The sequence below is a fragment of the Belonocnema kinseyi genome, chromosome 2 (assembly GCF_010883055.1).
Source record: "Belonocnema kinseyi isolate 2016_QV_RU_SX_M_011 chromosome 2, B_treatae_v1, whole genome shotgun sequence".
NCBI classification, from domain to species: Eukaryota; Metazoa; Arthropoda; class Insecta; order Hymenoptera; family Cynipidae; genus Belonocnema; species Belonocnema kinseyi.
In genome coordinates, this window is record NC_046658.1 from 141,492,556 (window position 1) to 141,520,552 (window position 27,997).

At 25.8% G+C, this 27,997-nt stretch overlaps 1 protein-coding gene across 9 annotated transcripts in view; it reads right to left on the reverse strand.

Moving 5' to 3' along the window:
* LOC117168304 (piezo-type mechanosensitive ion channel component) overlaps positions 1-27,997 on the reverse strand; it is a 230,011-nt gene that overhangs the window by 90,270 nt on the left and 111,744 nt on the right. For all 9 annotated transcript variants that reach the window (XM_033353858.1, XM_033353856.1, XM_033353854.1 and 6 more), the window contains 6 exons: positions 26,106-26,236; positions 23,015-23,157; positions 18,974-19,150; positions 12,520-13,036; positions 7,607-8,145; positions 1,082-1,484 (listed from right to left, as the gene is read on the reverse strand). In XM_033353858.1, the coding sequence (XP_033209749.1) occupies positions 1,082-1,484; positions 7,607-8,145; positions 12,520-13,036; positions 18,974-19,150; positions 23,015-23,157; positions 26,106-26,236 (1,910 nt within the window). The remainder of the gene's footprint in view (positions 1-1,081; positions 1,485-7,606; positions 8,146-12,519; positions 13,037-18,973; positions 19,151-23,014; positions 23,158-26,105; positions 26,237-27,997) is intronic.

Genomic DNA, 27,997 nt, shown 5'->3' on the forward strand with positions numbered 1-27,997 from the left:
CAGGACATTCAGTAAAATTCAGAGAATTTAGTAGAATTCAAAGACTTCAGTGGAATTCAGGGACTTCGGTAGAATTTAGGGAATTAAGTAGAATTCAGTAGAATTTGGTGGAATTGAAAAATCTAAAAAGAACTCGAGGAATTTTGTAGAATTTAATAAATTGAGCCGAATACAAGGAATTCAGTGAAATTCAGGAAATTTCCAAGAATTCAGAGAATTCAGTGGAATTCACTTAAATTTAGTGGAATTCAGTAAAATTAAAAAAATTCGAAAAGTAAAGTGGTTAGTGGTATTCAAGGGATTCGTTTAAATTAAAAGAATTAAGTAGACTTTAGTGGAGTTCAAGGAATTAAAATGAAACGGGGGAAGTCTGTAAGAATTTACGAAATTCAGTACATTTCAGGGAATTCAGCAGAATTGAGTTTATTTCGAGAAATTCAGTTGAGTTCAATTGAATCCAAGGAATTCCGTGTAATTCAGGTAAATTATTCGAATTCAAGAAATTCAGTGGAATTCAATAAATTCGGTCAAATTCAAGCAATTCAGCGGCATTCCAAAAACTTAAAAATATTAAGAAATGTTAGAGGGATTCACGGAGTTTAAAAGAATCAATATGAATGTTATAAATTTATAAAATTCCAAGTACTTTAAAATTATGGAAGAAATTTCAGAGAAATTCAAAAAGTTTATGGGAATTCAAAGAATTCAGATAACTCAATAAATTAAAGTAATTCAAGACCTTCACATGGAAAAATATGAATATCTCCTGAAGTATAACCTACGATGAAAGTCCTTTGGATGCCCACACATACTAAACCAAATAATATTATTTTTTTCATCCTTTTTTCATCCCTAAAATTCAATTTAAAAAAATCAAAATGATTAGTTTAAACAATCAAAGCTAAAATCGTCTTTTTAAACCTGCAGTCCAAGACAGTTCCTTTTAACATGGAGGTATCGAAAAGTTTCACCTATTTTTAATTTCTAAAACATGATAAATTATATCCTGAGGAACAATAACAAATTCTGGGCATCAAAAAAAGTATTAGAAGGAAGTCAGTGCAAGAAAAAAGAATATTACCTATTTTGTGCGTCGCAGGTTCTCGGTAACTAGGGCCTTGAATTTTCCGTTGATTCGCCTTGATTTTGTCCATCTTGAACTTGAGTTTTTGCAGTGCAGCTTTCTCGAAGTTGTCTTGGTCGACGATCCGCTTCTGGTGCAATTCTTCGAGCAGTTCAGCTCCACGGGAAGCTAGGATGCTCATGGCTTTTGTCTCGTCCACTATGTGAAAGAAATAGTAACTTTTGAAGAGTCGCTTCTGCATCAGAAGAAATCCGAAGCACAGGCCGTCCCAAACCATGCCAATATCTTCTCTGGGAACTTGACAGTCGGCGGAAGGAATTAAACTGGATACTGAACTTTGGAATTTTTTCAGACATGCAATACCTAGGAGTTGAATGAGCCAACAGGCCGAAGATTCCAACTGAAAGAGATAGATATTTTTTGCTCCTGTATGTGTTAAGAGACTACATCTCTGCTGGGAGTAAAGAGACAGAAATTGGGATGTTGCATGAAATGAGATAAACATATTTTTAGAAACTTGAAGCAGTGCATAAGGTTATGGAGAAAAGAAAATAATTTTTTTAGGTTTCTAATACTTGAAAAAAATCATTTCTAGTGTACGTCTATTTGGTCACATTTGAACAGATGTGACGTCACTAAGGTATACAACTGAGCACCAATAAGCCCACCTTAGCCGCCATTTTACTTTTCAAATTTTGAACCAATCAGGTTGCGCGTCCACCGCGGTTTTCTACTTGGCAGCTGATCCAGCTGATTATCAAGTTAACCTATCAATGTCTAAAAACGCTAAAAACGAGAAATCGAAAATAAAAGCCGACTAAAGCGAGGTAAAAGTTCTTTAAGAAGTATTTTGGAGCTGTAAGTGATTTCTGGAAGGATAAAGATTCAAATAAAATTTGCATTAAAACATACAAACAGGTCGGCAATGGGCAGAAGCTATTTGGGCAGACTATTTCAATTCCTTTCCTCGCATTTATTATTCATTATTTTTTATTCATTTTATATGAAAGTCATTTAGAGACATTTGAACTTTAAAATTCATGTTTAGAAACCATTTTTACTTTATTTTTTATTTTTCATTAATTTAGATAGTTTGAATTTTCCCGCGAAAAATTATGTCACAAAGATATAGCCAATCTATGCTTTTGGCGAAAAATCCCGCGAGCGGGAGTAATATTCAAACTTCATTAAGAAAAAAAAATTTTTTCTTATTCAATAAAAAATTCTTTTTTCTTGGAATAAAATCATGAGTTACTAAAGAATCAAAATATCTTTTTATCTCATTTCATGAAACATCCCCATTCTCACACTTTTGATCATTTTCTATTTATAAAATAGAAAGGGAGAGTATATAGTAATTTTTGCAAATTCGAGAAAAATTCTCCTGAAGATTACCTTTTTAGTTATACATTTTATTATTTTATGAAAAATTTAATAATTTTCTTTAAAAGGTATGATTTATGTTGCAAATTCAAAGGTTTTGTTAAAAATTCGACTTTTTGGTTTCAAACTTCAACTCCTTTCGTAGAACATTAAATTTTGGTTCAAAATTAATATTTTTTGCTGATAAGTCAACTTAAATATTTGTTCAATGAACCGTGTTTTTTCTTATTTTTGATTCAAAACTTTACGTGTTTTAGTGGATTTTCCATTTTTCTTAAACAAAAATGTAAATGTTTGGTTGAAAAATTGTACAATTTTGTTAAAAAATCATGCTTTTTAGTAGAAAATTTTACTGTTTTGGTTCAAATTGAACTATTTCGTACAAAAATGTACTTTTTGTTTAAATTTAATATTTTGGTATTAAGAATAAAGCTGTAATATTTTCTAGATGAAAATTCAACGGTTAAAAATAATAATTTGTAATTATAAATTCTAATAATTTCTCTTCAAACTACATTGTTTCAAATATATTTTTTTTATTGAAGGCTTTTATGTAACTGGTTGAAAATTTAACTGTTTATTAATACAGGTTTTTTTTTGGTTAAAAATTGAATTTTTAAACTGAAAATGTAAATTTTCTATTTTTTAAGATTGGTCTTTTTTAGTTTGCAAAATTAGACTTTCTTCGTAAAAAAATAATTTTCTTGGTTTAAAAATTCATGTTTATTAAGTAAAAATGCATCAGTTTCGTGGAAAATTAATTTGTTGGTGAAGTCATATTTTTTGTTTGAAAATTCTTCTTTTTGGTTGAAAATTTAATTATCTTGTAGAAAATCTAGTTTTTATTTTAAGTATATATTTTGATGTTGCAAATGAAATATTTTCTGCGTGAATTTAACAATTTGGTTAAAAAGTCATCCTTTTTAGTGAAAAATTCGTCTTTTTGGATAGGAAAAACAATTTTTTTTCGTAGAAGCTTATCTATTGTTTAAAAATTTATATTTTGATCTAGAAAAGTCAAGTGAAATTATTTTAAACAGAAATTTCAATTATTTTTAAAAATTTATCTTTTTGATTTAAAAATTCATCTAGTTTAGTAAACATTAATTTTTTATTGAAAATTCAACTTTTTTTTTTAAAAAAATTCTTCTGCATTGCTTAAGTATTAAACTAATTCGTTTGAAAAATTTTCCTGTATCACTTTAGTAAAAAATAATTTTTTTAAAGATTCATATATTTAGCTGAAACTTCATCTATTTGTTTGAAAGTTAAACTATTTTGTTGCAAGTTATTATAAAAAAATTGTTGTTATTGAAGACTTATTTTGGTTGAAAATTTAACTGCTAGTAGAAAAGTTTTTTTCTTTCTTGGTTTTTGGTTAAAAAATAATGTTTAACTGAAAATGTAACTTTTACATTTTTTAAGATTGATCTTTTTTAATTGAAAATTCTCTTATTTGGTGAAAAAATTTCTTCGTTTAAAATTGCATTTTTTTGGGTAAAAAGTGCATCAGTTTCGTGGAAAATCAACTTTTTGCTAAAAAGTCATATTTTTAGTTAAAAAATTTAATTTTTGAAGAGAAAATTGATCTTTTGGCTTGAAATTTCAACAATTTAGATAATCTTTTGTTTCTTTCTTGAGTGAAAAATCCTAATTTGTTGAAATTTTTCAACAAAATAGAATTTTCCATCAAAAAGTATCAAAACAGTTTATTTTCCAATCAAACATTTGCATTTTTATACAAAAGAAGATGAAATTTCTCTTAAAACAGATGAATTTTTAATTTTAAAAAATGTAATTTTTATCTAGAAAAAATTTCAGGTCTCTTTTTTAGTTAGTTTCTAGTGTTCTCAGTTATTTCTTTTTTAAATCAGAAATCGTAATTTGTTGAAAATTCGTTTTTTTGGTTTTTTGTTTGAAATATAAACTATGATATTTTTTGTTTCTTTTTAGGTTGAAAATTTAAATATGATGTTAAAAATTTAATTATTTATTGAAAAATATTTAAAAATTACAAAATTTTATATTTGTATTTAAAAACTGTTTTATTCCGTCTATAAAGGATTCTATGTTAAAAACAGTACAAGGCAAAATTGCTGGTATTTCAAAATATTAATGATCAAAGACAAAAAAAAATTAATGAAGGAAAACTCGGGGAATTTTGAAAAGGAATTTCTCAGACACCATTTTTAAAGATTATATTTACCTTTTATATCTATAAAATATTTATCTTAAATTTATTTTATTTTATTTTTATAATTTTATTTTAATTTTATTTTTAGTTTATTTTAATCTAATTTTATTTTATTTATACATATATTTTTTTAAACATTTTTTTTAAATTTTTATTTATCGTGAATAGTTAAACTGCGGCACACCACCTGGCGACAAAAATCCGAACTAGAAAAAATGGGTATAGTTTTAAAGATGCATTTTAATTTTTGCATAAAAGTGTTTTAACGATTTTTTTTGTGGAGTTTAAAGTGTTTATTCGATACTTAAAATCATTCTTTATCGGAAACAAAGGGGTGTAAATAAAATTTACATTATATAAAGTCAAAAAAAAAATTTTTTACAGAAACAATAAATTTATTTTTTGAACGGAAATTTTACAAATTTATAGACAAAAATCTTGTACTTTAACAAATTTTTAATTTTAGATTCTAATTATTAGGTGTACATTTTATTTTAAAGAATTTTAAAATGCAGTTTTAAAGACTTAAGCTATTTAAAATTAGAAGCGTTTCAAATCGAAAATCTTAGATAAAAAATATTTTTAGTTGATCAACTGTGAATATAAATTAATAATGTTTTTAAATATTGAACTGTTCTTTAAGATTTAAAAAATGAATCATAATTAATTTTAAAATTACTTCAAAATAATATATTTATACTTAAAAGCTTTTATTAAATTTCACATTTTATTTTAGTTTAAAATATTCCATTTTTAAACCAATCAATTAAAAAAATTTTAATTAAGAGAAATAAGAATTACTTAATATTTAGAAATATTTGAGTGTTTATTTAAAATAAGTGATTATATTTAAATATTAAAAACTAAATTTTTTACGTTACATTTTGATTGTTATATTGAAAAAAATTTAGTTTCAAGTCAAACTTTTGAACTTCGATGTATGAATAAAAATGGAATACATGTTATTGAACACATTAATGATTTGAAATAATTGAAACAAAGCGTCTACGTGTACAGACAAAATCCGGCTATTAGTAATAAAATTTCGGTGTAATAGCCCACGGCCTAATATAAAACAAAATATATAGATTTTGCCAGATTTCAAACAAAAAATTTGAAAGCTTTTTAAGAATTTTGAATGGCTTCAGAAGATTAAAAAACATTTCCTATGAAAACTGAAAACGATTTTTATTTTAAAAACATAATTTTGAGTGATTATTCAAAAAGATTTACAAAATTATCAAAAATCGATTGTGGAAAATTTTAAGGACATTTATTTAATTTGGTAGAATTGAAATTTAAAAAAAAATTGAATTCATTTTAAAGGATATTTAAAAGTTCTGAAATAATTTCAAAAATAATAAAAAATTGGAAAAAAATGTAAACAACATGCAGATGTTTCAAGAATTTTGAATAAGATTTGGAAGAATTTTCAGGATTTTTTAAACATTTGAAATATAAATAATTTGATTTTCAAATTAAGAAGTGTTCAGTTTATAAAAAAAATGCAATCGTTCAATTTTTAATGTTTCTTGCTTAAAATTGCTTTAAATGATATAATTTTAAAAATTTGTTTAATTCATTGGTTGATTCTTCAATTTAGATTTTAGAGTATTGAAAATGTCAACGTGGATTTATATTTTTAGAACTGAATCTGTCAACACTGCGATTTATAAAAGTTAATAGTTAATAGTTTATATTTTAATCAACGAAAAAAATAAAATGTATACAACAGAATAAAAGAATTTTAAAACCGAAGAGACGAATTTCCAACAAATAAAGATTTCTTAACTGAACAAATAAATATTTATAAAAATTATTGAACCTTTAAACTAGAAGACAAAAGATGGAAATTTCAAACTAAAAAATTATTTTTTACAACAAAAAAACGCGAATTTTTAACCAAAAGTTGCATTTTCATACCAAAAATGAAATTCCTTTTATAACAGATGAAGTTTTAAATCAAAAAGATAAATTTTTTTAAAAATAGTTGAATTTTCGGTTAAAAAAGATTTTACGCGAATTTTCACGATCAAACTATGAATTTTTTAACCAGAAATAATTTTTTACCAAAAAAAATTTAATTTTCAATCCGAAAAGATGAATTTTTAACCAAACAGGAAGACTTTTCAACAAAATTGTTGAATTCTCTAGCAAACAGTTACATTTTTATAAAAAAAGTGGAAAATTTATCTTAAAGCAGAAGAATTTTTTATTACAAAAAAAGTTGAAGTTTCATCCAAAAAGGATTTTAGTTAACATAGTACAATCAAAAATTGAATTTTCGTAAAAAAATAAGTTTCTACGAAAAAAATTGTATTTTCAATCCAAAAAGACGAACTTTTTCAACCAAAAAGGATCAATTTTTTAAAAATAGTTAAATTCTTTACCAAACAGTTGCATTTTTATCAAAAAAGATTTAATTTCTGCTGAAGCAGGTAAAATTTAAAATAAAAAAGGCAAACTTTAAAAAAAGAGTTAAATTTTCCACGGAAAAGTTAACGAAAAAATGCAATTTTTTATTAATTAAAATAAATTCTGAGATTCTCATAAATTCTCAGAGAATTTATTTCTCGATTATATTCTCGGTAATATTCTCATTCTCGTTACCATTCTCAAAGTAATATAACCGGCTCAGAACTCTATTCCCGATATTTTTTTTTTTATTCTATCATCTATGATTATTTTTTACAAACATTTTTTTATTGTGATTTGCCAATTATAGAAGGAAAAAAAGACGAAAGAAATAAAAAAGAGAAGGATCATTTTTCTATTTCCGGTCAGAAGAAGGGGAAATTTTTTCTTTTCTTTTTCAGATGGAACAAGTTTTTTCTCTTTTTTCAGATTGCAATACGAAAATTTGATCGCATTTGTCGAAATTTAGTTATTAGATTCTTGGTTATATTTTCCCGAATTTTGCAAATTTATATTTATATTATACTTACCTCTTTTATCAGAACACATCCCACGCCTTGTAGCAATGCTTTCGAAAATATCACAATAATATTATAACCAATCAGCAGATTCCACCACTTGAGAATAGTTTTGACCGGTCTCAAGTAAAAATCGCTGCCCTGCCATAAAAAGACGAATGCACCAATGAGATAACCCAAAGAGAAAATATTTGTCCTCTTCGTTCCCGCCAAAAACATAATGGACAACGTGATCCACATCAGACTCATCAGACATCCACGTTTCAACACATCTAGCCAATTGTGAATGTGAGAAACGTAATCCTTGACCGGATTGACAAAATTCGGTTTGTCCAAGTCAAGATACACGGAATAATTGTGTCCGGCAATAAATTCCTGCCCAGTGGAAATACTGCGTTGTTCAATTCGGAAAACCAAACTTTGCCGAACAATCATAAGCAGCAGGATGAAATCGCAGATGAGCTTTTTTGGATTGGGTGGAAAATCTGGATCGGGGAGGTACATCCATTCTTGCAAACGTCTCAGTATCTCGGAAGTGCTCCAAGGATATTCTTTCAAAAATTAGATAACAATTAGGAATCATCCCTGAAATGCTTTACCAATTTTTGGCAGTTTTTTAAATTTTTTATTTGAAAAATCTTCCAAAAAGTTCGACATTTCAAACTTATAAAGAAAAGAATTTCTCTGTTGAACAATTGAATCATTTTTTTCATTTATAATGGTTTCAATTTAATAATTCTGAATTTTTATTGGGAATGCGAACATCTTGCCACCTGGCGCCGAAAACTGGAACTAGAAAGAGTAGGTACAATTGTAAACATGTATTTTAATTTTGACACAAAAGTGTTTTGTTTACGATTGTTTTTTGAATTATAGAACAATGTTTGAATACTAAAAACATATATTTATCAAAAATAAATCTTTCTAGATAGAATTTTCATATTATACAGTGAAAAAACACATTTTTGTGAAATAGGTTTTGAAAAAATACAATTATTTAATTATTTCACGTGAGTTCCAATTTATTTTAAGTTTAAAGAAACTTCATATTAATGCATGGAGCAACACATTTTATCCATATTACACCAAGAATACGAATAATAGACGACGGGAATTTAAATACGAATTCTAACCTAAGTTTTAGATCAGATTTTTAAATAATAAATATTTCATGTATAAATTAATAAAAATTTACTTTCAGTTCCTTCTTGCTTTAAAATAAGTCTATTTAAGTTTAAAATTTGTTGAAAATCACAACAAATAGTACAATAATTGTTTTTTTTATGAAAATATTTCTGTAAAAAAATGTGTTTTTTTCTCTATATAAGATGTAAATTCCATCAAAAACCTTTGGTTTCCAAAAATGAATTATTTTTATATCCAGTAAATAATTTAAACGCCACGAAAAAATCGTTAAAACACTTTTATGCACAAATTAAAATGCGTCTTTCAAACCATACCTATTCTTTCTAGTTCGTATTTTTGTCACCATGTGGCGCATAGCAGTTTAACCATTCCCAATAGTAAACACTAAATTTTCAATTTTTTTTATATCATAAGTTTGAATTTTGCGTTTAAAATTAAAGTAGTTGAACTTCGAAAAGTATAATTGGAAATTTAAAAATGGTTAATTTCTAAATGATTTGAATTTATTTAAAGCAATTTAAATTTTCAAAGGTTTTAATGCAAAAAAGTTTAAATGTGACAATAGTTCGTGATTAAATTTCTTTTTTTAGTTTTAGAGAAATTTCGGATTTGATTAAGTTTCAAGTTTTTGTGGCATAAATTTTTTATTACTTTTCATTCCAAATTACTTTTTATTTCAAACTTTTTTTTTAAAACAATAATTTAATTTGTTTAACCAATTTGTATGCTGAATCATACTTTTTCAAATTATTAAAAAATTTAATTTCTAGAATTTCAGAAGCCTTTTCTTCTAAATATTTAGTTTCGATTTCAATTTCAAATTGTCAAATTTTAATCGTTTCGAATGTAAATTTACTAAAATTCAAAACTTTTCACTTTTAAATTATTCAATTTGGAAATTTTTTGTAAATTACAATCGAAGTTTATTAAATTTTGAACGTTTTCAAATTGTCCTTTTTCTCATTTTAATCTGAAATCATTCATTTCGAGATTCTTGAATTCAAAATAAAATTATTCAACTTTGAACGTTTTGAATTTAAAATTTTAAAAAATCCAAAATAAATTGACCAGATATAAAAATTTCTGTTTGCGGAATATGAATTTTGAAAGTTTTTACTTAAGAAATTTATCAATTTGGAATTATGCAAATTTAAACGCTTTTATTCAGAAATTATACAAGTTCAATTCCTTTTCATTTCATTCAAAATATTGTCCTTTTTTTTTAATTTTCCCAATTAAAATATTTTGAATTCAAACGTATTCGTTTCAAAATTACTTCACAAATTTTTCTTAAATTTCAAGTGTTTTCAATTCGAAATTATCAAAACTAAATTATGGTCTAGCTGAATTCACAGTGACTCTAATCCGCTCTTTAATAATTACTCTTTCCAAAATGTTATTAAGTTTCCAGTTTTAGTCCGTTCACTCATTAACAATAATCTAATTTTTACATGACTTATGAGTATTTTTAAGAGACCATCCATAAATTAAGATACCAGTTTAGGGTCATTTTTACACCCCCCCCCCCCACCCCTCCCCGAAAATAACCTAGCCTTTAGATAAAACTCGATTTCTATACAAACCTAATGAAATATCAAATAAAAAATAGGAAATTTTGATTTAAAAAGTGAATTTTATACCAAAAAAAAAACCGAATTTCCAAAGAAATACAAGAAATCTCCACCCAAAAGTTGAATTTTCAACTAAACTGGATTGATTTTCAACAAAAAATAAATTTTTTACACTTCTGTGAGGAATCGAAAGATATTCCGGAAACAGCAAGGCTCCACAAACTCCTAGTGAAAAAGCCGGAAGCTCGCCAGAGACTTTTAAGGCTCAAAAATGGCGAGTTTGCCGGATACGAAGAAGCAACGCTGAACCACCTGATGGAAGTTCACTTCGCGGGGTTTCAGCGAATTCAAACCGACCTAGAGGAGGAAGACTAAAGCCAAGAGTTGAGAAGGGCCGATTGGAGTTTCGTCTCAAAGGTCGTAGACAGAAAAAGGTGTAATAGGCCGTGGGGTTCTTCTGCCCCTTTAAATCACCAGGATCGGATGGCATACAAAAAGGCCTGGAGTTTTTCATCTCTCCTCTGAAGAAGTTGTTTAGGGCAAGCAGCGCTCAAAAACATGTGCCATCGGCATGGAAGGACGGCAGAATGGCCTTTTTTCCCAAACCCGGGAGGGAGGGCTACGCTGCAGCAGCACATTTCAGACCGATGAGCCTAACGCTTTTTATTCCAAAGACGCTGGAGAGGCTAGTTGAGAGATATATCAGGGATGAGGTACTTTTGGCCTCACCGCTGCACAGAAGGCAGCATGCTTTTCACGCAGGCTGCTCGGTAGAGACGACACTCCATGATGTTGTGGCAAAATTGGAGCAGCAGTTGGAACAAAAGGGGTATGCTGTGGGAACGTGGTTGGCTATAGAGGGTGCCTTCAGTAATACCCCTCCAGAAGTCATCTGTCGAAAGGCTTTGAGATGTGGAGTAACAAACCAGCTAATAAGCTGAATAGGAAGCATGCTATTTAAAGGAGTAGCGCCACGGGAGTGTCCCCAGGGGGGTGTCCTGTCCTCCCTCCCGTGGTACATGGTAGTGGATGGCCTCCTCTGTAGGCTTAATAAAGAGGGGCATTATACCGGGAATACTGGGAGCAAGTCCAGAGTGGCCGACCTTGGTTCAGATGCTCACTGGGCATAACAACTTGAACTACCATATTCACAAAATGGGGTATAACCTCTCTACAGAGTGCAGAAGATGTGGCAGATATTATGAAACATCATGGCATGTACTATGTCAGTGTCCTACGTTGGCTAGGCTCAGACATCAAACCCGTATGTCCCACTTCATGGAACCTGAGGAAGCTACAAGGCTGTCGGAGATTGAATTAATGGAGTTCATCAAGAGGTCTGGGGTCAACTACTGAACGCGATACTTAAGGGTGTGGCACAATAGGCTTTATAGCTAGTGAACCAAAAAGTTGACTTGTTAAACAAAAATATTAATTTACTAACAAAAAATACGAATTTTTAATAAAATTTAAGAATCCTTAACCGAAAAGTTTAATTTTCAACGAAAAACATAAATTATTGAACAAAAAGATAATATCTGAAAGTTTAATATACATGTAACGTCACTTTGATTTAAAACCCTCTCATACCTAAAGTAGTAACGTAGTTTATGGACGATCCCTCAGATAATTTAACATTTTTAACAGGGTCTAAAATGCCACGTATAAAATAAAATTATTTCCTAAAGATAAAGTATTGTAAAAAATTAGGAAATTTAAATGAGATCAAAATAAAATTTAAAATCCTATTCAACGTCCAATAATCAAGTTAATTGTCAGAAATCCTGAAAATAAAACCAAGAATCTAACGACCAAATTTGGATAACCACTATATAATATTCTTATTATCTGAAAAAAAATTCTCCCAAAAAACAAAAGACAAAAAAAAGGAAACAAATTTATTTTCCTTTCGGACAAAAGAGAAAAAAGAGAAAGAAATTCTTTTTTTTAGGAGAAATTTTTTTTTCTTCAGATTATAGTTGGAACATTTTATGGTGCTTGTCCAAATTGGTCGTTAAATTCTTCGTTTTATTTTCAGGAATTCTGCAAATCAACAGTATTGTAACCTAATGTTTTATTATTTTATTATTCCTTAGTTTTGATATGATCTAAAATCGTCTGGATTTAAAACATTTCAGGCCCTACATTTTTAAAAAATAGGCAAATAAAAAAATAAATAAATAAAAATAAATCATTTCCAATACTCACGAATGCAGAACCAGGTCGGTGGTGCGACCACAACAGCGTATTGAATTGGCAGTAGTACAATGACAAACACCTTGAAGAGTGGCCACAATCTCGATGTTGTTTTTCGTTTCAGTGAGAATAATATGATGAGCCACACACTATAAAGGACGGAATAAAAATCGAGCCTCGTCCCAATAAGCGCCACAATTGCCATCATGCAAAACTCGACCCCAAACTTGTAGAATCCAAAATTAAAGAGAAATTTTAGGCAGGGCACTAGACCTTTGTCGGCATCGGCTCTCGCTATCTTGGGAAACATAACTAGAGGCGGATCTAGCGGTTCTCCGTTCGTTTGTCTGTGAAACCACTGACGGACAGTAATAATTGCTCTCAATGTTGTCACCGTAATAATGCCTATGTAGCCCTTTAATAAATCTGGCAGTTCACTTGCTGCTGCTTTTTTCATTCCAATCCATTCAGCGATGTTGTAGACAGTGTTGTTACTGGCTACTCCAGTTTGATTCTCTACATAATTCCTCTACAATAGTAATTTGGAAAAAATTACCATTAGATTATTAAGATGGACCGGGAAAGATCAAGAAACCAAAAAATTAGGGTGCACCTTCAGATATTTTTGCTATAATTAATGCAAAAAGATTACTCTATAAATTTGAGGCCAATCGGGAATTTATTTAGTACTTCCCGAAGTAAAATATAAAATAATAATCTTTATATAGAAAAATCCCGATGTTTGTCACCACTAAACTCCGAAACTACGAAACCGATATTGATGAAATTTTGTATTCTGTGTGCAATTTGATTCAAGTTATAGGATAGGGTACTTTTTATCTGGATTACTTACCTCAATAATTTTTTATTGCAAATTAAATGTTTTTATTTGTATAGTCTATAAGTTTCTAACAGATGGCGGTGTAAGTTAATTTGTTGATCGACACTTCAACATTTTACGTTTTCTAGGTTGGGTAAGCAGCCAATAGATGGCGCCAAGTTTAGTATAATATAAATTCAACGTATTATAAATAAGCCACATCCACGTGTGGCCGGTTCTGCTAGTCATTTACATTTTGTAATAAAAATAATTCTTTGATGCTGTTTTATCTTGTATACTGATTAATTAGGTATTGATTACTAAACCCAAGTAACGGAAAGGAAAGTGCAAATTAAGGAAAAAATATATATGTAAAATAAAAATTAATTGAATGATTCAGTGAAAATAATTTATGTAATGCTTTTTATGTTATGGATTGCTTAATTATTATTAGCTGATTCATTTTTGTCCACAATATTAAATTACATAAAAATTAAAGTTGAATATTGTTTCACTCAGAAAAACAAATTTATTATTTGCTTTGAGGTTATGTTATTTAATATGGTATATGATTTGTTGTTGTTTAATGCTTTTTATAATTTGATCCGAATAACTATTAATTAATTCTATTAAAAAAGACATAATTTATGAAATAAATTCAAAATGTTAATTATAAATTAAATTTTATGAAATGAAAGCTCAAATTAAAAAAAAAATATATTAAGAAAAAATTATATGATTGTTTCAGTTAAAGTTACAGTTGAAAAGCTTCTAATATTGTGAAATAATTGATTAATTATTAGCTGAATAATTCTTTCAAAATATTAAATTAAATAAAAATTTAATTTTTTTTAATTAGGTGACATAAATTGACTATTTAATTCGAAAGTTATATAATTGAATATTGGATATAATTTGCATAATAAGAGTTTATTTATATTAAAATATCCCTATTTCAATTATATAATTTTTTCAAATGATTCTGATGTTGTAATATGTGCATCTGCATTCAATTTTTAGATTTATATGTTGATGTGTTTTATTTTTTTTTCTGAATTTAATATAAAAGGTTACTAATAAATCAAATTGTCAGAAATGAAAGTGAAAATTCAAAAAAATAATTAGAATAAAAATGATTTCAATGTCTAAATCAAAATTACAGTTAAATGTATTTTACGTTATGAATATATTAATTAATTATTACCTGATTTTTTAACAATATTAAATTACCTAAAGATTGAATTGTACTTTTTTTAATTGAGCAAGATAAATTTTTTTATTTACTTCAAGTTTATGTAATTTAAAATTGATCATAATTTGTCGAAGTTTGTGAATGTTTAAAATTCTTTCATTCCAGTTACATTATTTTTGTAAAGTTTTGCGATTTTAAATGAACAACTGAATTCTGATTTAAAAAGTATGTGCGAATATATTTTTAATTTTTCTTTAATTGTTTAAAATGTTATAAATAACCCAAATTTTCTAAAAATGTAGAATAAAAATTATTATTTGAATGATTCACTGAAAACAATTCTTAAATGCTTTTTATTTTATAAACTGATTAGTTATTATTTATTAGCTGATTAATTGTTTTACAATATTTAATAACATACAAATTAAATTTGAATTTTTCTCGATTAAATAACATAAATAGGTTTCTTAAAAATTCAATCATTTCAAAAAAAATAAATAAAAAATTAGATTTGTATAAAAATAAAAAATGCAGTGTCATTTTGATAAAGTTTCTGTAATTCTCAAATCTTAAACTGTTATTTCATAATAATATTTTTATTTAATCATCAAAATTTATTTGACAAATTCTTATAAAATCAAACAATAAATTGACTGTCATTTTCACCAGTGAAAATAAAAAAATTTAATTACAAACCTTTAAAATTGAATTATTATTGAAAAAATTTAAATAAAGAGTAATTTTAAATGGGAATATATTAAAAATGAAAAAATTTCTTCTCTGAAACGTTGAAAATTACACGAATGCGAACTTTATTTAAAAGTAACAAATTTTTTTAGTACAGAAGAATTGTCATATTCCAACTTTTTTATACTTAAATCATTTAAAATTTTAATTATTTTAAGTAAATTTAAATTGTTTAAAAATTAAAAATTTTCATATCGTTAACTATATTCTGAAAAATTCAACCATTTAAAAAAAATTATATTTCTATATAAAGTCTATAAAGTTTTTGAAATTCTATAATCATAAATTTTTATTACATAAAAATATTTCCATTTAACAAATAAAATTGATTTGAGACATTTTTATAAAATCAAACAATAAATTGAGTCATTTTTTAGGTTGAAAATAAAAATTAATCACTTTAAGGTTATGTATTTAAATATTACATACATTTTTATAATAAAAGTTATAATAAAAATGTATATTAAATTTTCTGAAATTAGTTTAAAAAGTTATTAATCATTCTAATTTTTATAAAAATATAACGTAGAAATTATCTTAATGTATCAATGAAAATAATTGTTCGTTGATTTCTTAGTTGTAAACTGATTAATTAAATACCAACTGATTAATTTTCTTTACAATATTAAACTTCACTAAAATCTAAAATGATTAAAAAAAAATTAAAATCTTTGAATAATAGCTCGCTATTTAATATTACTCAAAGTAAAAGTAAATTCTATGTTCTGCTAGAAATAAAATTTTAGAGGTCCTATCTCTTTGAATAATTTCTAAGTCTTATGATAATAAAATATAGAGGAAATATATCCCATTTTATTTCTCTGTCAGTATAAATTTCCATCTTTCTTTTCCAATCTCTTGTTTTTATTGTATTATTTTCAAATTTACTAATTTATTTCAAAGAAAAAATGTATTTTCCTTTATAAAAATGGATTTATAACAAAATACTTGAATTTTCAACAAAATAAATAAATTTTCAACTTAAAGATATAAATTCCCACAAAAAATGTCATAGTTTATGTTTAATTAAAAAAAGATTAAATTTATACTAAAGAAATTAATTTTAAAATCAAAAATCGACTTTTTAACAAATCAAGATTTTTCACTCAAACAATAAATAAAATTTTATCTAAATTGTTGAACTTTCAACACAAGTGAAATTTCAAACAAAATTATTTTTCTCTCACCGAAAAAGGAGAATTTTGAACTAAAAAGGACCATTCTTTAAAAAATGGAAAAGTTACATTTTCAGTTATAAAATGATTTTAAACAAAAAAATGCTTTTCGACAAAACAGTTAGATCTGGAACTAAAAATATAAGCTTTCAATAAAAAAAGAATGAATCTTTAATAATGTAGTTTACCTTTTAGCCAAGTAGTTGAATTTTCAATTAATAAAGTTTTTTTTTAACATGATATTTCAACTTTCAGGCAAAGAAGAATATTTTTTAAACAAAAAGTTGTCCTTTCATAAAAAACTTAATTCTTACTAAACTAAGAAAGATTAATTTAAAAAAACATAATTTAACTTTCAACCAAAGAGATGAATTTTCCACTAAAAGCTAATACCGATAAATTTTTCAATCAAAATGAAAATTAAAAAAAAAATTGAATTTTTTGTTAAAAACTATTTCAGTTGACTTTCAAGATTAAAATATGAAATCAAAATATTTTAACGAAAAAAATTGAATTTTCAATCCATTAAAATAAATTTTTAACAAAACAGGATAACTTTCTAACAAAATCGTTGAATTCTCTATCAGATGGTTGCATTTTTATCCAAGAAAGATAAAATTTCTCTTGAAACGGATGAATTTTTAATGAAAAAACGAGAAAGTTTTTTAGAAAATATTTACCTAGAAATTATTTCAGTTCATTCTTCAACACCAAAATATAAATTTCAAATGAAAAGTAAATTTCCTATGAAATATGTGAATTTTTAACAAAACAGTAAAATTCTCAACCTCAAAGTATGACTTTTTAACAAAATAGTTTAATTTCAACAAAATAGTAGCATTTTTATCCAAAAAGGATTAATTTTCGTTTAAGACAGATACATTTTTAATTTAAAAATGTTTTGAATGTTCATGCAGAAAAGATTTCTGTTCTAGTTTCAACATTAAAATATTAAATTCAAACAAAAAGTAAATTTTCTACGAAATAGTTAAATTTTCAACAGAACAGCAGAATTTTTAAACAAAAATTATGACTTCAACATAAGTATAGAATTTTCAAACAAACAGTTGCATTTTTATTAAAAAAGGATGTACTTTTTGCTAAAGCAGGTGAAATCTAAAATAAACAAGGTAAACTTTTACAAAAGAGTTAAATTTTCAACAGAACAGTTTCAATTTTATTCAAAAAGGTCAATTTCTTCTAAAACAGATAAATTGAAAACAAAACTTTTAAAATATTTCAATTTTAATCGAAAAAAGATTTAAGTTCCCTTGTCAACGCCAAAATAAGAATTGTAAACCATAAAGTTATTTTCTGCTAGTAGACGAGTTTTTAAAGAAAAATGATGACTATTCAAAAAGATTTTTAAATTTTCAACGACACAGTTGCATTTTGGTACCAGAAAAATGAAAATTCTATTATAAAGGGTGAATTTTTAAATAAAAAGGCAAGTTTTTAGTTAAAAATTTTTCTAATTTCATGTAAAAATATTTTAATGGACTTTTTAACAAAAAAAAAAAAAAATACGAATTTTAAGGAAAAAGGAAAATTTCTAGGAAATAGTTGAACTTTCAAACAAAACAGTTAAATTTTTTGCCAAGAAAGATGCAATGTTTCTACTAAAAAATATTAACTTTCAAATAAATAATAAATAAATAAATAATAATAAATAAACTACCAAAAAAGAATTTTCAATAAAATTCAGGGATTTTCGAACAAAAAGTTGAATTTTCAAATTTAAAAAAAAGAAATTCTGAACACAATGATTAATTTACTCCAAAAAGAGACGAAGTTTCAATAAAAATCAGGAATTCTCAATTGAAAAGTTGAATTTTTAAAAAAGAAAAAAAATATCTTGTTTGTAAGAAAGTAGTTCAATTTTAAAACCTAGTTTAATTTTTTTTATTGGATTACTATAAAAAAAAGAATCCCCAACCAAAAAGTTGAATTTTCAACTAAAAAAGATGGATTTTTAAACAGAAAGAATGATTTATCAAAGCAAGATGTAATATCTATACTAAAAAAGATTAACTTTTAAAGAAAAAATATAAATAAAAAAAAAAAATTTTATCCCATACAGATTTTTTTTGGTTTATCAGTAACAAAATATGAATTTTAAACAACAGGTTAATATTCGACGAAAAGAGTTAAATTTGGAATAAAAAAGAATTTTTTTTGGAAGAAAACCGTTAAATTTTTAACAAAATAATAAAATTTATAACCAAAAAGATTATCTTCAGGAGATCGTTTTTGTGAATTTGCAGAAAATTACGCACATTGCTGAAGCACTGCCTATCGTAACCAATCGTAACAAAATGTCTTCAGCTATTACCATTTTTCTCTTAAATAAAACAGAAAATATATATTTAGTATATTTAGTACCCAGCGGAGCGAAGGACACATTTTTTTTAGAAAAAATTTAAAATCGAGGAAAATTTACGATTGAGAAAAACACGTGCACCATAATTTGTGAAAAGTTAAAAAAAATTCTGATTTAATATTATGCAGAGTATTGATAAAATCCTGACTTACTGTACAATTGACATTCCACTTTTCGTGATGAACATACTCTATTTGATAAAGCATTTTAGTGACCATGAGCAGAGCGATAGTTGCTGCTATAATGTTTATCGCCATTATTTGTATATTTCTACTAAAGTTGATGATTATCACAATAGCGAGAACAAAGAAAAAGTTTATGGCACATACCTGAAAAATAAGTATAGAAGTTAAGAAAATAGAATTTTTATTTTTAGAATCTTAGTTCAGACGTATTCGGATTTGAGCTGAAACCCGAAGTTAGCAGCAATTTTGCATGCCTAAAACGATTTTAGAGAGGTATCCTCCCAGACAGCACCATGTCCGCATGGAGCCCGCACGGTGCGGGCAGGACGTGCAGATTAATCCGCACGTCGTGACGGCAAGGTTAGAGAAAAATGTGTCAACAATTGAGTCGCATATGCGCCGCATGGCGCGTTAGTGATATATAGAGATAAATATTGCATCTAATTACATGCTTACTACAGGCACACTTTTCATGGATGATTTCAAACTGCTTCAATGGAAGCGTAAACAACGTCCCGCAATATAAACACGATCAGCTGCTGCACGAACTGGCACGAACTATGAGTACTCAACGTACTCGCAGGACTTGCAGCAAAGATGCTTGAAGTAACCCGCACATCTAAGAAATCATGCGCACGCACAACTGACATGCCCGCGCGATATTTTGAACACCAGAGTTTTAGAGTAAGCTATGGAAGATATTTTTAAATCAAATTTCTTTTTAGATAATATAAAAGAATGAAAAATAATTATAGCTTAAAATTTCGACTTCTTCATACTGCATAAAAATAAATTAAATAAGTTACATAATCTTTAAAAGAAACCTATTAAGCATTCAGATTTCTTACATTTTAATCATTTGTGGCACATTCGGATAAAAAGGATTCCCTCGTATAATGGGGTTTTATATTTCTTGTATGAAATTTTTGAAGTTTTTTTTAAAAATATTTTGAAACAAATTTAAATATATTGATCATTCTGATTTCTATGTACAAGAATATTTTTTAACGTGGTAAATAACGTTGAAGTGTTACTTTTCTCTGTCAGAATCCTAACAAAGGACATAACTGGAAGTTACCGTTTTTTTTTTTTAAATCTGCACGTCGTGCGGGCACTGTGTCGGTACTGCCGCAGACATGTCGCGTTCTCACGCCGTGGGGCCTGCGTGCTGCATCGCGCATTGTTATCTGGGCTGTTGAATTTCAGGAATCTTTAAGTTTAAAAGATAAAATAAGCTCTCATTTTAGTCCTTATCGAACCTTCTACCTCAAATTGTTTATGAAATACGAATTTCTTAATTAAGATTGCCTTTTAGTGGAGTAAGCGACGCCTCTAATGAGTTCCTATTGTTATTAAAAATAATATATTCACTTTCTCGTTGAGGATCATTAAAATCAAAGGATGTTTTTCGGTAATGAAACTCCAAAATTGGTAATAATAGCAAAATGGGGAGAAATGCCTTCATCTTGTTATTAAATATTCGCGAACGTTATTTGTTAAGATATAAACTTTTCTATCAAATAGTTGATTTTATTTTACTAACTTAATGAACTTTCAAAACAAAATAAAGGAATTCTCTATACAAAATAGTTGAATTATCAAATCCAAAATATGAAATTTTGATAAAAAAGTTAATTTTAGGCAAAAAGACGAATTTTCAACGATAAAATGTGTTCAAAAACTCACAACTCAAAAGATGACTTTTCAACTAAACTATTTTGATTTTCAATAAAGAACGAATTTTTAACAAAATTTTTCAATTTTAACACAGAGTTGAATTTTTACTCAAAAAAGAATCATTTTCGACTAAACATGAATCATTTTCGACGAAAAATGGAATAGGAAAATTTTCAGTTACCAAAGTTGAAGCTTCAATTGAAAAAAATGAATTTTCAAATAAAAATATTAGTTTTCTAGAAAAAAAAAAAAAAACAAAAAAAGAATTTTCAGTCAAATTCAAGAATTCTTTACCAAAAACTTGAAATTTCATTTAAAAAGGATGAATTTTAAAACAAAGAAATTAATTTACTATAAGAAAAAGACGACTTTTCAATCAAATTACACTATTCTTAACAAGAAAGTTGAATTCTGAAGAAAGTAAGAAAAAGAAAAATAATTTCTTATTTTTAAGAAATCAGTTCAATTTTAAAAACTAGATATTAAACTTTTAACAAAAAAGATGACTTTGTAAACACAAAAATAAATTTTTTACGAAAAATAAAAAATTTATGAAAGCCCAAGAATTCTCAAATAAAAATGATTAATTTTCAAACAAAAAGTATAATTTACTACCAGAAAAGACGAATTTTTAATCAAGTTGAAGAATTTTCAACCAAAATGTTGAAGTGGAAGTTTCAACTGAAAATGAAGAACTTATAAACAAAAAGATTAACTTACTACAAAAGACGTATTTTAAACAAAATTCAAGAATTCTGAACCAAAAAGTTGAATTTTTAACTAAAAAAAATGAATTCCCAATAAAATTCAAGAATTTTCAACAAAAAAAGTTAATTTTTAAGAAAGAAATTTTTTTTAGCAATTTTTAAGAAAGAAATTCAACTTTAGAACCTAGTTATTAAATTTTTAACAAACGAAAAAATGCATTTTTCAAAAAAAAAATATTAATTTACTACAAAAAAAAAAAAGAAAGAATTTTCAATAAAATTCAAGTATTCTCATAAAAAAGCTGAATTTTCAACTAAAAAAGATAAATTTACTACCAAAAAGACAAATTACAAACAAAATTCAAGAATTATAAACCAAAAGGTGAAATTTTTGACTGAAAATGAAGAATTTTTAAATAAAAAGATTAACCTACTATCGAAAACACGTATTTTTAACAAAATTCAAGAATTATGGACCAAAAAGTTGAATTTTTAACTAAAAATGAAAAATTTCCAATACAATTAAAGAATTCTAAACAAAATGTTAAATTTTTAAGAAAGAACATTTTTTTCTTCAATTTTTAAGAAAACATTTCAACTTTCAAACCTAGTTATTAAATTTTTAGCAAAAGAAAATGAATTTTCCAACAAAGGGATTAATTTTCTACAGAAAAAAAAACAAATTTTAATTTAAATTTAAAAATTATGAACCAAAAAGTGGAATTTTCAACTAAAAAAAAAAGAATTTTTAAACAAAAATAGTAATTAACTACAAAAAAAATTTTTCCATAAAATTGAAGCATTCTCATAAAAAAGTTGAATTCTCAACCAAAAAGTTGGATTAAAAAAAAAGAAAAAAAATGTCTTTTTTGCAAAAAAATGTAGTTCAACTTTGAAAACAAGTTCATTTTTTTTAAACGAAACGATTAATTTAATACGAAACACGAAGAATTTGTACAAAAAATTCAACAATTCCTAACCAAAAAATACATGGTTGTATTCATTGCACCTGATGTTACCTGATTTTTTGAATAAGTATAAGTATGGAAAAAGTCATTGTTTATAAACATTTGTTATAAGAAATTTCAAATTTTTTATATAACCTAAAACACTTTTCCTTGGAGAAACACTATGCTTTAGAAAATCCAACAAATAAGAACTGGTTAAAAATGTTACTTCTAAAAATATTATTGTTTAAACAAAGCGAAATTCAGGGCTTGCCTCCAAAATTTTATATATAAATTTTAAATGTATTATAATTGTCCGAAATTTGACACCCCAATTTTTTCAATGGATGTCCAAGTTTTAAGACCCCCTGAATCCGAAAATCAAGTTTTTACGACGGCGTCTGTCTGTCCGTGCGTCCGGCCGTGCATCCGTAAACACGATAACTCTCGAAAAAATGAGCGGATCAAATCCATTTTTGGCACTTTTTTTAGTTCCTAAAAGAAAGCACGAGTTTGCAAACCAGCCATTTTGGATAAACATTCAGGACAAACAAAATTTCTGATGGATTCGAGTTCCAGCATTTCAAAATATTGTCTTTCAATTTAATTGGACTATGTTACAATAATTAGAATTATTGTATATTGTTTAATTATAATTTTAAAAAATTAGAGCTTACGTCATTTGTACATAGAAGCATAAGTGAAATAAATATTATCTTTTGCATATGAAGTTCAAAAAATAACCAGACGTAATTGTAAAAACTGTACATATGTTTGACTATTTTTCTAAAGAAGGCCAATCTTTCCATTTTGGACATATCTGTGAATGAAAAATTAAGAAATTTAAATTAGATTAAAAAAAAATTTAATCCTATTTAACGTCTAGAAATCAAATTAATTTATAGAATTCGCGAAAATAAAACCAAGAATGCAACGACCAAATTTGGATAACCACCATAAAATTCTACTACTGTAATTTTAAAAAAGATCTTTTTTGGCTGGAAAAGAAAAAAAATTTGACAAAAATAAAAATGAGGAAAGAAAATGAGAGGGCAAACAATCTTCTCGTTCTTATTATTCTCTGTCGTCTTTTTTATTCTTATTATCAAATCACAAAAAAAAAACATTTGTAAATTAATATTCAGCAAGGGTACACGTACCGAAATGTTAGTGAATATTTATTTACCAATCTTCTTTATTGAGATTTGACGTTAGTAAAAATAAAAAAGACGAAAGAAATTAATAATACAAAAAAAGAGAAGGGGGGATTTGGTTGGTTGCCTTCTAATTTTTCTCTTCTCTTTTTTATTTTTGACAAAATTTTTTTTTTCAGGAATTTTGTTTGTTTAAATAATTTTTTTTTATTATGATTTGATAATTATAAAAATAAAAAAGACGAAAAAAATTTAATTACTTTCTCATTTTCCGTTCTTTTTTCTTTTTTTTAAAAAAATATTTTTCTTTTTTGGGAAATTTTTGTTTTAAATAATGATTTTATTGTGATGTGATAATAATAAAATAAAAAAATACAAAAGGAATTAATATAAAAAAAGAGAAGGAAGAGGATTTGGTTGGTTGCCTTCTCATTTTCTTTTCTCTTTTTCATTTTTGTCAAAGAAATTTCTTTTTTTTCTCTTTTTTAGGAAATGTTTTTGTTAAAATAATGTTTTTTTATTATGATTTGATAATAATAAAAATAAACAAAAGACGAAATAACTTAAATTACTGTCTCATTTTTTGTTCTTTTTTTCTTTTGTCAAAAAAATATTTTTCTTTTTAGGGAAATTTATGTTTCAAATAATGTTATTCTATTGTGAATTTATAATAATATAAATAAAAAAGACGAAAAAAATTAGGAAAAAAAAGAAGGGAATTTGATTGGTCGCCTTCTCATTTTCTGTTCCCTTTTTCATTTTTGTCAAAAAAATTTCTTTTTTTTAGGAAATCTGTTTGTTTAAATAATTTTTTTTTGTATTATGATTTTATAATAATAAAACAAAAAAAGACGAAAAAAATTAATTTAAAAAAAGAGAAAGAAGAGGATTTGGTTGGTTGTCTTCTCGTTTTCTTGTCTCTTTTTTATTGTTGTCCAAAAAATATTTTTCTTTTTGAGGACATTTTTTTAAATAATGTTTTTTTTGTGATTTGATAATGATAAAAATAAAAAACACGAAAGAAATTAATAATACAAAAAAAATAGAAGGGAGGGGATTTAATTGGTTGCCTTCTAATGTTCTTTTCTCTTTTTCATTGTTGTCAACAAAGTTTCTTTTTTTTTTCTTTTTTAGGAAATCTTTTTGTCAAAATAATGTTTTTTTATTGTGATTCGATAGTAATAAAAATAAAAATGACGAATGTAATTAATAAAAAACAAGAGAATGGAGGGGATTTGTTTGATTGCCTTCTCATTTTCTTTTCTCTTTTTCATTTAAAAAAAATGCTAGGAATTATTTTTAATAATTATTTTTTGATTATGATTTGATAATAATAAGAATAAAAACACGAAAGAAATTAATAAAAAAACAAGAGAATGGAGGGGATTTGGTTGGTTGCCTTCTAATTTTTCTCTTCTCTTTTTTATTTTTGACAAAAAAATATTTTTGTTTTTCAGGAATTTTTTTTAAATAATGTTTTTTACTGTAATATGATAATAATAACAATAAAAAAGACGAAACAAAGTAATAAACAAAAAGTAGAAGAAAGGAGATTTGGTAGGTTGCCTTCTAATTTTCTGTTTTTATTTATTTTTGAGAGAAAAATATCTTTTTTTTCGGACATTTTTGTTTTAAATAATGTTTTTTTTTTTGTGAATTGATAATAATAAAAATAAAAAAAAGAAAGAAATTAATACAAAAAAAGAGAAGAGAGTGGATTTATTTGGTTGCCTTCACATTTTCCTTTCCCTTTTTCATTTTTGTGAAAAAAATTTCTTTTTTTTTTAGGAAATCTGTTTGTTTAAATAATGTTTTTTTATTATGATTTGATAATAATAAAAATAAAAAAGACCGAAAAAATTAATAAACACACAATTTAATTTACTTTCTCATTTTTCTGTTCTTTTTTATTTTTTTCAAAAAAATATTTTTATTTTTTTGGAAATTTTTTAAAATAATGTTTTTCCGTTTTAACTTGATAATCATAAAAATATAAAAGAAGGAAGAAATAATGAATAAAAAAAAGAAGGGGATTCGGTTAGTTGCCTTCACATTTTATTTGATCTTTTTCATTTTTAACAAAAACTTTTTTTCTTTTTTAGGAAATCTGTTTGTTCAAATAATATTTTCTATTGTAATTTGACAATAATAAAAATAAAAAAGACGAAAAAAATTAATAAAAACAAATTTAATTTACTTTCTTAAATTTGGTTCTTTTTTATTTTTGGCAAAATTTTTGGTTTAAATAATGTTTTTTATCCTATTTTGATAATAATAAAAATCAAATAGAAATAAGGGGATTTAGTTACTTGCCTTCTAATTTCCGTTTCTCTTTTTTATTTTTGTCAAAACAATATTTTTCTATTTGAGAAATTTTTTTTAATAATGTTTTTTTGTTGTTGTGATTTGATAATAATGAAAATAAACAAGGCGAAAGAAATAATTAATAAAAAAGTGAAAGAAAGGGATTTGGTGGGTTGCCTTCTTATTTTTCTCTCGTTTATTTCAATTGGATTCTTGGTTTTATTTTCCGGAATTCTATAGGTTATATCTAAAAATTATCAATCTTTCGTAGTGTGCTTAGAAAATTCAAACTTTGGTATTATTTACTCACGTTTCAACTGTTTCAAGGTATATGCGGTAGATTCTTCATCATTTTCAGAAATAAATACTTGATTTGGTGCAACAACAGGTATTGTTGTTGGAGAATAACCAAGACTTGCTCGTCTTGAACTGCTTTCTCCTCTAATAATGAGATAAAATAGATAAAAATTTAGAAATAAATAAATAAAACATAAAGAATTTAAGAGGTTAACAAAATAATTTGATTTTTACAAATTTTAGACGACTCTTCCAAACTTTATCACATAAACAATAAACTAGGCGACGCACAGTGAAAAAAATTAATTTTTTATTTCAAAATAACGTAAAGCTCACAAATATTTTACTTTTTGATTTCAATATTTTTTTATAAATAAACAAATATGATGAAAAAAATGTCCATTTTTTCTATTTGACGTTCCCGGTGCTCGACAATTAGAGGGAAATTGTTGAAATCACCTAATTTTTATAGAATAACATTAATTAAGGATGTTCCAATATTATAATAATTTAAAACAAAAAATTTATACAAATAAATTATTTGCTGAAAGAATGTTTTCTACGATTTTCCATAATTTTAGTTTTTTATAAGTTATACTGCAAGAAAACTGGATAAAAACAATATAATAATTAACACATTTCTTCTTGAGATTATTGTAAACAAATGCATTAATCAGTAATTTTTCGACAGAAATTTTTTTTTATCAGGAACTTTATGATACTTTTAACAGAATTCATAATTTTTTAAAACAAATTTAATAAATAACTGTATTATTTGCGCATTTTTCAACAGAAAAATTCTTTTTTTTTCGATGTCAACTGTTTAAATTGGCTTTTTCATAATAAATTCAGAAAATTTCATGATTAGTTGATAAATTTTAAGACTTAAAAAAAAATTTAACGAACAAATACATTATTCGGACATCTGTGGATAGTAAAATTCGTTTTTTTTTCGATTTCAACTTGTTAAATTAGGATCTACATGATAATTTCAGTAGAATTCATAATTAGTTGATAAATTATAGATTTAACCCTTAAACGGCCAAAACGCCACTACCGGTACACTGCTTTTCAACGGCCAATAACTAAGACTATTCGACACTAGAAAAAATTGAGACACATATATTTTTATTGCTTAAGATCTCCTCTTTCCGACGGTGTAAATGAAATTCCTCAAAAAATTTACTTATTATCCCAAAATGCAGTTTAAACAAAAAAAATCGTGATTTTTCGTGCCTATTTTTTTTTGTGAACCATTTTCCAAAGCTTTTCGAGTCTGTAATTAACCTGGAATCTCTTTAACGGGTGGAATAAATGTCTAAACTTTGAGAATCCATGATTCAAAGATCGATTTTTCGTTTTGGTATTTTCAAAATGGCGTCTTAATGGCAAAATTTTTGTGAAAACATTCATGAATTTTTTGACAATAAACGATGCGCTTTTCGGAAAAATCATCAAGAATAAAAAGTTCTTGTAATCAGCCAAGGAATACGCCTGAATTTTGTCGAAGCGTTTTGAGCAAAATTTTAGATTTTGCATATGAACAATTTTTGCTCAAAACGCTCCGGAAAAATTCAAGCGTATTCCTCGGCTGATTACAAGAACTTTTTATTCGTGACAAATTTTCCGAAAAGCGCATAGTTTTTCAATAAAAAATTTTCATAGTTCTAAGCATCGTGTAAGAGTAAAATGATTCACGAATATCTATCGTCCGTCTGCCGCAAACAAAGTTTACGTTGCCCAAATATCACCAACGTGGAGGTCGACGAATATCGATAGTCTCTTTTTTAAAGGGATTTTATATATTTTTTTTTACATTTTTTAATTTTTTTTTATGGAGAATTTTTTTCATTTAAGATTTCAATCCGTTGAAATCATTTTGATCCTGCTGTTTCAGAATGTAAT